Genomic DNA, 12,119 nt, shown 5'->3' on the forward strand with positions numbered 1-12,119 from the left:
ATTTTCTGTAACTGTAACGTTGGGATTTTCAGAAGATCTTCTAACCCACTATAGCCGAAAACAAGCAAACATCTACCTCTCTGCACTCGGTTCAGCTGCTTTAGCTCTTTGCCAGGTGTTTCTTCGGGAAAATTTAGCCCAACTCTTGGTTTTAATGCTACAAGCAATATTCCACTCACTGGTTCCAATTTTTAGATTAGTTTGATTCATCGGCATCTACAGCCCCCGTATGTTCACTTTCTACAAATATTCGGCATACCAAATTTGTTGGTAGGAGTGTTCAGGGAAACAGTTAATTATATGCAAAACAGAGTGTGTGTCCCCCAAAACCAAATATTTGAATGTACAGAACAAATATTCCCTCTGGAAATCAGATTCTATGAATGATGCTCATCCACCAACCAAGGATGAAAAGTGATTCCATGTAACCTGTGTCCAATCAATGGATTTCAAATAGCAAAACACTTGCAACCAACCAACTGTGAATGATCTACAGAATAAACAAATTACTTCAGTGCGAGTGATCTGGATGTTTGAACACATCAGTTCAAGAAAGCCATAAGCCTGCCCTCCTGTAATGGCCAACAGGGAAAGGAAGCAAAATTCGCCTCATAAAATTACACACAGTGTAGCCTTTGCCCAATTCTAGTTAGCACACTTGGAGAGAGCACCAAATCTGCCAAGCGACCTGCAGAGGAGAGCAGCAGGGGCTGCAGAGAACCAGGGGAAATACAGGCTGAAGAAATGCCAAGGAGAGGCAGACAATGAAGGGATATACACCAGCGAGCCACACCCTTCCTACACCCAGATTACTCTCACTGTATCTTTGCAGCGTTAGCCCAATGTTATTTTTTTCATGTACCTGAGGCCTGTAGGCCCGGCAGGGAACTCAAGGGATTAGGAGTCTATGGAAGCGTCTCGATCTTAAATGGGCCACAGTAAGGAGAAGTGTTCCAAGGTGCGGGGACTAACAAAGGGAAGGAACACTCTGAGGTTGCAGAGACCGTTTCAGCAAAGTTCCCAGAGCCAGCTGGAGGGAGGCAAACTTTTGGATACAGCGGGCAGTAGGGGGGCGGTGACAGCAGAGGTGGAGGGGATGGGGAAGGAGTTTTGCCCTCTTTTCTTCTGCTTTCTCTGAATTGGCCCACACACACTTTAAATGGTCCAATAAAAAGATACAATTTCTTTACCTTGCCTGCTCTGGGACCCTGTGAGTTTTTGTTGTCCGGGTTCCCGTAAGGTTAAGTTCAGAGGATAAACTGACATGCTGGGCTATGGGAAAAAGCCAGTTTCTTCAAATAAAGCCACGACGGTGCAAAAGGGACCCCGCTGGGGCTTTTATTTGGGAAAACAAACAGAAGTGGCACCAAGCCCTTCTGCTTTACGGACCAATTTAACTATAAAACCAATGTTCTCCCTCTCGGGGGTGAGGAGGGAGAGGGACGGGGACGTAACAATAGCCTGAAACCTTGGGGGGAAAAGGACAAAAAAAGCTGTCTGTCCCCTTGTCTTTCTTGTCCCTGGCTCCTTTTCTTAGCACACGTGTGTTCTTGTAAAAACGATTAGATTGCAATTTGTATAACACGGTGACCCCCAAATTCAGACATTTAACCCCTTTTCTCTGCAAAGAATGTCAGGAATGTCTCTTGGTCTTTCTTTCCAGCGGGAGGAGTAGGGGGGAATTCTCTCAAACTGTGATTTCTGGGCAAAGAGGGAAAAAAGCCAGGGGAGGAAAAGAGGCAGGGAATTCTCAGAGCCTCTTGCACCACTTGTGTGGGAATAAGCAACTGTACGGCTCCTTTCTGGACAGAGCTCTGGAGGTCTTCTTTAGTGGGCAGACAAAAAAATGGAGACTCCCAATCAAAACAAAGCCATCTGTTTAAATGAGCGAGTGCTAACCAGCGGCAGAGGGGGTTCCTCATTCACTGGTTTCCATTCTTCTCCCCGGCTTCTGTTGATTCTCTCTCAACCCAGGGAAAAATAAAGATTGCTCGGGCTCCTGGGGATGAAACTGATCAATGCACTAGGCACTTTCACCCCCACACACGCACTTTTGGCTTGTTTCAGGTGTTGTTAAGTTGTCATCAATAGGTCTGAATCGGAGTGAAAGGGACAGTTTGTGCTCTAGGACACACAAATCCAAGGGCAGAAGTTGGCGCCATGTTTGTTTGGAATAAGAAGTGGCTGAAGCTGCAGTGAGAACCTCGGACTAAAAAACTTCACCTTGTGCTAGTGGGGAAGATGCATGGAGAGGAGCCACAGCTCAACACTGGTAAGGGAGGAGCCTATGAAACTGCAGCCAGGGCCCAGAGGGGTGATGTTAAAATCACCATCAACAGAGAACAAGAAAGCCCAGACCTGGTTTTGGAGATTTTATACAGACCCCAGGAAAAGATCTCACACGTTCAGACAAGACTCAGACCTTTGGATACAGCTAATGGAGACATCGCAAGAAGCTGCCATCCAAGAGACATGGGATCTGATAGCTGGCCCATCAAACCCAGCATCCTGCCTCTGACAATGACCAATGCCTGGATGCCTCAGAGGAAGGCAAGAAAAACTCAGGTAATGCCTTTGGGTTACCTGGGGAACTGGAGGGGTTCCTTCCTTCCTCAAATTCCTTCCTGATCTCTCAGGCAATCAGTTTGTGCCTGAAGGCAGAAGATCCATCTTCATTCCTAAAAGTATCCGTCTATTTTTCTTTTAACTAGAACTAAAACCTGGATCCGATCTCTCCATCCAGCTGCATAATGTGTCCTTTTTATTAGGACTATTTGTACTGCAGCATCGTTGGAAGGTCTGAACAAGACGAGAGCCCTGCCACACTGAGCGTCGTACAAAGCACCCAGACAGAGGCCCTGCCTCCGAGAGCGTACAGCCTGAACAGACAGGACACAGGGAAGGGAACAGAGGTGACATGACCTACACAAGGTCACAGAGCAGGTCCAGGGGGCAGCTGGGAGAGGAACCCCCACTTCACTAGACCGTATTACCGCCCACTCCACTACCCCCATTTATTTAGAGTTCTGGGGACAATTTCAGTTCCTCAAATAATCCAAAGGGGAGACAACACGGCATTAGAATCTGGCACTCGATGGAAATAACCAGCTATGTATACACAAACACTCCATGCCGGCACTGCATAAGCCCAGGCAATAACAAATCAGCAAAACCAAGGTACTGTAGGAGGCTGGGTGAATTCTGAGTCTACAGCCATTTCTCAGTCCCTGCCTCCAGAGCCCTAAAAGGTGGCCTCCACGCCAGATGTTTACCATCCTACAATATCACTCCCGCCTCTTGGCAACCTCTCTCCATTTTTGACTATCAAGAGGGAGCCAACGTAAGTGGCATACTCTGGTGGGAGTTTCTACCAGCGACCTCTCTCCCCGTTTGGGATGTACTACATCAAAATTACTTAACTGGTTTGCTCCCCTTCCTCCACCCCCCACATCCTAAAATCCTGGAGGATTCCCTAGGGTTTGTTTAAACTCTCCAAGCTGTAAGGTTTCGCCTTCTGCAAGACTTTGGTGGAATTTAACAGAAGACACAGATCTAAAACTTCCGTGGTGTACCAAAGCCTATCCCTCGACAAAACTCTCTCTGTGAAGAGTTAGGAATACACTTATAACTCGGATCTGATCCTGCAAACCCTTCTTCTCCCGAGTCCCCCTACACACCCAACTGGTCCCAGTGAATTAGCGGGGCTATGCCGAGTACAGTCTTGCAGGATTGGGCACGAGACTTAGAAAGACTGGATTTAAAATGACAAGAGTGTCTGTCCTCAATCAGACCAGGAGTACTTGTGGCACCTTAGAGACTAACAAATTTATCCAGAAAGGTGAAGACGCAAACGTAAAGACGCACCAGCCCTGCTGCCAGCTGCTCTGGTGGCGTTGGTCTGTATGTTAACAGCACAAACGTAGATAGGATTAATATGGTCTGAGACAGAAGAGGCCCGTTAGTGCATCCACTCCACTCCCCTGCAAGAGCTGAGGGGGACCTGGCTCACATACCCGAACAGATACTAAAGTGGATCAGTCAACGGGCCAAGCAGCAGCCAATTCAGCAAGCTGCAGGTGCAGCTCCTTCAGGTGGCACGTCCTGCGTGGCCGCTCCTGCTTTGTTTTCATAGCACTGTGGCCTGATCCCGGACACATACAGAGGTGTATTACTGACGCTGCAGGACCCTTCCCCCGCCCTCTCGGCAGCGTGCCCAGTGCACACACCTGGAACTCCCCTCACCCCTATTCCCAGCAGCTTTTGTGAAGCCCGCACCTTTCACCTGGCTTTGTGCACAGCACTAGCTTCCCACTGACATCAAAGGGGCCCTGCCTGGAACACCTGAAGAGGAGGCAGGAGGCCTGACTGGGTCAAGAAATGCAGCTCTGCATCTTCCCCTCAGTGCGCCCTCTCCCTCACTCTTTTTCATCCCTTTGAAAAGGTGGCAGAGATAAATGGAGAACAAAAAAGCTGCAGCCTTCGTCCACACCACTCCTACCACTTAAGGGGGAAGGGACCTTTCCGAAAAAAAAAAAACCAACCCACATGTGCTCATACACAATGGCTCAAAAGGCCGGGCAGCACCAGCCCACTTTGTACTGCTAACAAGGGAAACCTAATTACAGGAAGAGGGCGAAGAGGGACAGATAAAAGGGATACAAAATTTCAACATCTGTTGCCATAAAGGGATAAGAAGTGGGGAAACGCAAAGTGTCAGTTTGGTGTCAGAGACGGCGTAAAGCCGATTTCAAAGGGCTCGGGGGACGGAGGGACCCAAAAGAGAAATTAGAGGGTTCTCTAAAAAAGAAAAGAAAACAAAACAAAACAAGCTGCCACAAACGCTTTCAAAGGAAAGAGTTGGGAGATTTCAAAGGAAGAGAGAAGCCGCGGCTGTTTAACCTTAGCACAGTTAACATGCCTTCTCCTGTGTCTCGGCCCATGTGCCTCTGGGGGAGTAGCACGCTGCAGGTTTACAAAAGGACAGCGTGGTGCTTTGCATACTCCAAACGTTCAGGACACAGGGACAGCCATACTGGATCAGAACAATGCTCCCTCCGCAACCAGCTGCTCCTCAGGCCGATGTAGAGACCCCAGAATGGACAGATCTGGGATAACCTGCCCAAGGGGTTAGCTGATAGCTGTGTCTGAAGGCAGGCAGGGTTTCTGTTCTAAAAAGCGGCCTCACAATCCCAGAGGGAGTAGGTGTAATTGGGCCGGCCATGACCCGGGGGCTCCTTGCTGAGCAGGGATACTGAACTCAGTGCAGTCCCAGACAGACAGGCAGTCCCAGGCCACGTCCCAAGGAGTTAAGAATCTACACCAAGTGCTCTGGGAGACTCCGAGGAAGGTTCCATCCCACACCACCTTGCCCTTCAAATGGGCTGGGGACAGTACCTTTACTGAGCCCTGTTAGCGCCTGTTGAAAAAACACGTTTTCGGGAAGGGTTTAACATGAAGCGGGCATGGGCAGCTGGCATGCTGGGACAGAGAGGGAGTGCCTAGCACATGCCGCAACATGGACAAAGGTGAGAAGGGTCATACCCCATAATGGGCAGAGAAAGGTGCCTTGCTAAAGGAAAGTCAGAGGGAATCAGCGGGACAGCGGAGGTTAGAAATCAGGATGCTGGATGCCAGCCCTAGCCCACCTCCCGAGGCAGAACTTCAGAATTACCCATGCTAACGATGGGAAGGCCTGGGGCATGTAGTCCCAGCGGAGGCAGGCCTGTTCCCTACCGCAGATCCTTTGCTCTCACTTTTGGCCACACCACGAGATGCACCGTAACAGCATTTCTTGTAAGGACAGTGCTGTAGCATCCCCAGTGCACTCAGACCTGGCAGAGTGGAGCGACCCACCAGGATTTCCATCCAAGAACTTCCTGGGGTAATTCTGATCCTCCCACATCTGCGAAGGTGAGCTTGCACGGAACTAAGAGCCTCCCCAAACACCTTTGGGACCGAAATGGCAATAGTGTCAGGCTGAAGCAACGGGGTAACTTCCAGTCACTACAGCACAAGGCGTTAAGATGCCACGATATGTCCCGGAGGGCAGGGTCTAAGGGATTGCCTCAAAATACTCATTCGGGAACAACAGATCTTATTCACACCAGGCGAAAGGACCAGCTGTGTGCCTGCAGCTGGAATGTCAGCCAGCAGTCAATGACTGGGCATTACAGGGTCATCCCATTGCCTTCGACTCAGTTCTGCAAACTGCCTGTGCTGCTCTGGTCCGATGCCATCAGCTGAACATGCCTCTCCTCCCCCAACAAATATCTTCACCCCAAACTCCAGCCAACCCTGTGCAAGGCTCAGAAGGAGTTTCCAGGTGAAGACATTGTCCGCGTCCCCGTCCCTCACTGCGACGCAACAGGCCACCCCAGAGAACAGAAAAGGGCCTAACACCTTCATGCCAAGAACAACAGCTACAAGTATCAGCCAAGGATTTGTCCAGTCTGGAACTAAGAAGATCAGGATTCTCCAGTTATTTAGCTTTAAATCTTTTGTAGCAAGTTCCAACTCTCAGCTGTGGAGAATTCAAGAGACCACCCACCCCAAGGGAACAGGAATTCTCAGGAGATCACCACAGCTTAGTGTCGGGTGTTGGACAACAGGAGCACTGACATGACAACTGGGGGCTGATCCACCCTCTGAGTTCCTGGGGGTTTCACTGTGAGAGGTAGAGGCAGGTGAAGACCTGCTCTCAGACACACACATGCAGCTCCCACCAGCCTGTCAGGAGGAGCAGCATGGCCGTCCCAGGTCAGAAAACAGCCCGAGGCACTTGCAGAGAGGCGGTCAGTGATGACTGTATTCCCACCCTGCCTGCCTGATGGCAGCAGAAACACTCTGCACGGGTGCTGCCTTTCAACCCTCACCAATAGCTCTAAGCTGTTACATTTGCAAAGGACATGCCAGCTCGAGAGGCTCTGGTATTTCTAGAGATCCAGGACTTAGTTCCCATGGGTGGTCTGTGGCTTCCTGAGCCAGTCAGGGCTGGTAGTGCTGCGGAGACAGCGTGCACAGACCCTGTAGGAGCAGCCCATAGTGCTTTCCTATGGACAATGCTGCTGGTCAGCATAGGAGCGACGCCAACGGGCTCAGAAAAGGTGTCCCAAGCAGTGGCCCTGGGCTGGGGAGAGGGACATTATATGGAGAGGTTGAGAACTGCTGGGATTGAGGTCGTCCGTCCCACCCCGTCGCCACTTTGCTTTCCACCCGAGCCACACAGTTCACCAGCAGCCACTTGCTCTTCCACTGAAGTGAGCTCTCCATCCAGAAGCCTGCGTCAGTGCATCCTCGCAGGACCCCGGCCCACCATGGGGATCTCCTGCAGCTTCACAGACAGGGCCCAGGGTTGCACTCCAGCTGGGACAGGTGAAGAGGGAAGAATCGGCCCGATGAGCTAGGCCCATTGGCTTGGCCATCCCAGCTTTTTGATCTGCCTGTCAATCAGGCTTTGGCCTTATTGAAAGATCAAACTCCTTCATGCCTGCTTGTTACCTTAATCCTATTTTCTGCACAGCTTTATTATCTGTTTGGGCTTCTCTGGGACAGGCTGTTAGATCGACCAGCCCCTTAGCCCTGCAGCCTGTCCCTTCGCTCCTGGCAGATGCTTTCATTCGAGAGCAGCCAGGAGTTCAAGAGCACCAGAGGCCCCAGCACAAGCCAGGGTCTCGGAGCCTGCCTATACACCCAAATGGCACCCATCACCTCAACATCTATGCACCAGTCTGGAACCAAACAGCTCAACACCCAGTTCACCAAAGAGCACGTGCCAGGGTTAATGCTGGACAGCATCAATTATGACAGGTCCTTTGTTTTTCTTTAAAGATATAACAACACTGAAAACTTAAACCAACTACAACTATAGAATAGCAGCGAATACAGCCAGCTCTGACAGACAGCACTTGTAAATAAACCTAATGACCTAGCTCTGCCAGTGCACCTCAGTCCTGACACACACCCCACCCATTTCTCCAGCCCCTCAGTCCTAATCCACAGCCCCCCTGACATTTCAGTCCTGGACTACTGTCCCCCTCACCCTCAGCTTGGCCAGCACCCCTCAATCCTGATATGCATGGCCGGCCTCCCTCCCTGCTATTCCAGGCCTAAGCGGAGCACACCCATCATGTACAGCTGTGCTGTGCTATTGTGATCTTGTCATACACGTGCTGTTCACTCCTCAGTACACAGAGACGCCCAGGCTGTCAACCTCAAACCTTCCTTCGGCGGAGTTCAGGTGCAGAACTGGAACCCAACCTGTGCGGAGTCCTAAGGCCAGTGCTTTCCCAGACTGCATTACACCCCGACAGCCGCCATGCAGAGACCCAGACCATTAGCCTCTGCCACGTATTAAGACTGAAGGAAAAGACAAATTTAGGTGATCACATGAAATTACCAAGTCACTATTCAACCCTTCACCATGAACTACAAGCAGAAACTGCTAAGCAGAACTAGACCTCCAGACTTCCCTGTGCTCAGCTGCTGGCATCTCAACAGCAGAGAAATGTTGGCAAATTAGAAAGAATTCAGATAAATGTAACTAAAATAACTCAACTGCTTGAAAGGGCGATTTAGCTGGAGAGAGACAGTATAGAACACGTACCTTGACCAAAAAGCAACCAAAGAGGAGGCGTGACAGGAGATGTACAAGTACTTTCAAGAGACAATACAGACACCACTGAGGAGGAGCTACTTCCTGTGGCATAAGCTGGTATAACAAGGACTGCTGGGATGAAACTGAGCAAAGAAAGATGTCAGCTGGATATCAAGGAACAGTTCCCACCAGTGAGATCTATTTGACTGGGAGACAATCTCCCAGAGGAAAGGGGAGAAGCCCCATTTCTTGGGGTGTTTACATGGGACTAGGCAAAGTGCTGGCGAACAGGCAGCAGGGAACACTCAGCATGGCAGAGGTGCTGGCCATGGTGACCATTTCCATCTCCGTCAACTATGGTCTATTCCAAAGGTGGAAACTGAAGAACTGGATCATACCCCAGGTCCGCCCAGGCCAGTATCCTGTTTCTGACAGTGGCCACCACCAGATGTTCCTGGGGAAGGTGCAAGAAACCCACAGTAGCAGACAGAATAATCTGTCCCCCAAGTCTCATCCTGCTCTCTAACAGTTAGAGATTGACTTAAGCCCTTAAAAGAGGCTTTAATACTCCTTTCTAAATGTGTTATAATTAATTATAACTGGATAGTCTTGACATTCATATGAATGAGCAATCCCTTCTTGAATCTTGTTACACTCTTGGCCTCAATTACTTCCTGTAGCAATGAGTTCCACAGGCTAATTGCATGCCTACAAATTGTTTCCTTTTATGGGTTTTGAATTTCCCACCTTTTAATTTCACTGAATATCCCCCCTTGTTCTTGAACAAGCTAAATAAACTATGTCAACTGGTTCTATCTGCTCAAGAAAAAAATTGCAGCCAGTCTGTTCTTTGTACTAAAACAAGACAGGATAGGAAATCCCTTTCACTGGAATGTTGGAGCACATACATGCTGAATCCCTGGCACCAGGGAAAAAGGGGACTTTCAGGGCCAAGGAAGTTGCATATTAACACCTGAACTCAAGTACAGTAAAAGAGTTTCACATTATCTCTGCTGAACTGTGTTCTGTGGAACAAAATCTGAGGGTATTTCCTACTCTCTGTACAATATCCATGTCTCTCTCTCTATCTTCAGAAGCTGGAAGAATATACAGGAGTTGTATGAGAGCAAGGGGCTTCTGAAATGTCCAATTCACTAAACACACTGCGCTCTGGGACATGGCTAGGGAAAGGGTTCTTGGCCGTGGTTAAGTAGGCATACGGTTTGAAGCTCACAGGGGACAAAGGTGGAAGAAGCCTATTTAGATCACCCAACCCATCTTTGCTGATACAGAATTATTCACAATTACTGGTTGTCTAGTGCTCTGTCCAATCATTTTAAGAGTTCCATGTCTCAGTTCCTGACCGAGATCTCAGGGTGTGGAATACTTTCCACAGGGAAGTTTTTTAGATGTCCATCTTAAGTTTGTGTCATTCCCCAACTCCCTGTCTCTAACATCAATCCCCTCCCTCCCTTCTCCGGCATCCCAATTATTACCACACTCCCAATCTTGGCCTCTTCTCTGCACGCTCCCTCTTGGCTCGGGGTCCTTCTTTCAAGCTGAGTTGCCTCATGTCTACCCTGAAACTCTCACCCTCCCCCCTTATTCTGAGAAACTGAAAGTCACTTTTCTTGAGATCTCACCTCTACACCTTCCGTTGCCCCATGGCTGACATATGACTAAATTGGCAAACTGCAGACGACAGTCAGGTTATAGGCAGCCCCAGCTGTGCATTTCTCCTCCTGCCCCCGAAAAATGAAACATGCACAGTAAGGTCTGGCCACATGCTTACCTCTCTAAGTCCCAGATTCTCAGAGGAGACGTGTGTCCACAGCAAGCTGTCCCAGTCACAAAGGAACTGTCAAAAAAACAAAAAAACCCAGCATCAGCCATCTCCCCTTGGAGCGTGAAGAGGAGCTGTGCTACGGAAAACATTTCTAATTCAGGGCAAGAAACAGCAGAGACACCAAGAACGTTGTTATTCTGTTTGTGCCTAGGGGCCCCAGCCATGTGCTAGGTGCAGGTACAAACATAGGAGTTCACAATCTAAGCGTAAGACAAGACAGAACAGATGGACACAGAGAGACCGACAGGGGAATACAAGAAACCAATGAGAAAACATTGGTCAGCGTGACAGGTAGCGGTCTCAGCACACCAGGAGCCTAACCACTGTCACGCTTTTTAGAAGTATCATGGCCAAGGAGTGTTGGGAGGAAGGATCTGAAGGAGGAGAATGGCTGGTGCTGAGGAGGTCTACCCCGGATCCCCATGAGTTGGCCAAGACACACAACACTGCAGAGGAGCGCAGGACTGGAATAGCAGAGAATGCTTCAGGTCAGGACTTAGGAACATTGGCAGAGCTGTGTGGGGACCCCAGACTGGAAGAGCTGGAGCGCTGTAATTATAACATACGTGGGAAAGTGCCTCCTCAACAATGCCACTAGCACAGGACTCCACATAACTGTGTATAAACCCTGCATAAACCCCACGGTTACTTTCTGGTCATGCGTGGAATCAGCCAGCAAAAAATGTGCAGCACTTTCATAGTAGCGACAGGCCAGACGCCTGTTAGAAACACCCACCACTATAACGGACTGGACTCTCTTGCCGTATAACTTGGTTTCATTTCCATATTCCTGCAATGTCAGTTCAAAAATTCCATGTGATGAATACAGACCCGCTGATGTACTTCTGGGCTCCAGAAGTCACTGTACAATGCCTGGTCTTGAATCAATTTGATAAGGCAGGACCCAATCCCAGAACTCTAATTGGAGAAACTCAGTCACGTGTGGCAATTCTCCACGCTGCTCATTTTGTGCCAGCCTCCATCCTGAACCAGAAAATCATCAACTTATGACGAGATTTGCTGTAAGTTATCTTTCAGAAGGTCTAATTTATTACAAACTACCAAGAAGATACCCCCAAAATCACAGTGATGGGCATAGCTCAAATGCAGAAAATGGAGTCACAGCTTTAAATCCAGACTGGGATCAAGCTGAGCTTTAATGCACTCTGGAGTGGCACAGGATGCTTGGCAGCTGAAAGGACAAACCAGAATAAGGACCCAGGTGATGGTGAACAGCCAAGCTTTAAAATAGCCAGAGTAATTTTTTAATAAATCCCTTGGATTTATCACAGTTCCCACCTCGGGGAAGGTCTCGGCCTGCTTTAACTAACTAATTAATTCATCTTCAGCCTTCTGTGAGGTAGGCAAGCGTTATTATCCCCATGTTGGAGAAAAGGAAACGGAGGCAAGGAGAGGTGCAAGCAAGTCTGGGGTAGAACTGGATTGGAATCCAGGATTCTCTGTCTTCTCACTCTACATTTCAGCTGAAAGATCAGCCCTCCCTTGGCCATAAACTCTAACACCCACCAACTATATTACCAGGAAGGGGTAGGGACCTGGCACCACCCACACTCCAGCCATTACAGGAGGTGGGGGAAAGCCTCTTTAAAGTAACTGATGGTGGCCACTATGTCACTTTAACGTAGAAAAATCAGCACAGCATTTGTTTTTCAGGCATGA

The 12,119-nt window shown here is 49.1% G+C and overlaps 1 protein-coding gene across 3 annotated transcripts in view; it reads right to left on the reverse strand.

Annotated features, from left to right (window-relative positions):
* The window catches only part of FBXW4 (F-box and WD repeat domain containing 4), an 89,285-nt gene that overhangs the window by 11,270 nt on the left and 65,896 nt on the right, over nucleotides 1–12,119 (reverse strand). For all 3 annotated transcript variants that reach the window (XM_050958172.1, XM_050958171.1, XM_050958170.1), the window contains one exon: nucleotides 10,386–10,451. In XM_050958172.1, the coding sequence (XP_050814129.1) occupies nucleotides 10,386–10,451 (66 nt within the window). The remainder of the gene's footprint in view (nucleotides 1–10,385; nucleotides 10,452–12,119) is intronic.

This window comes from Gopherus flavomarginatus, chromosome 6, assembly GCF_025201925.1.
Source record: "Gopherus flavomarginatus isolate rGopFla2 chromosome 6, rGopFla2.mat.asm, whole genome shotgun sequence".
NCBI classification, from domain to species: domain Eukaryota; kingdom Metazoa; phylum Chordata; order Testudines; family Testudinidae; genus Gopherus; species Gopherus flavomarginatus.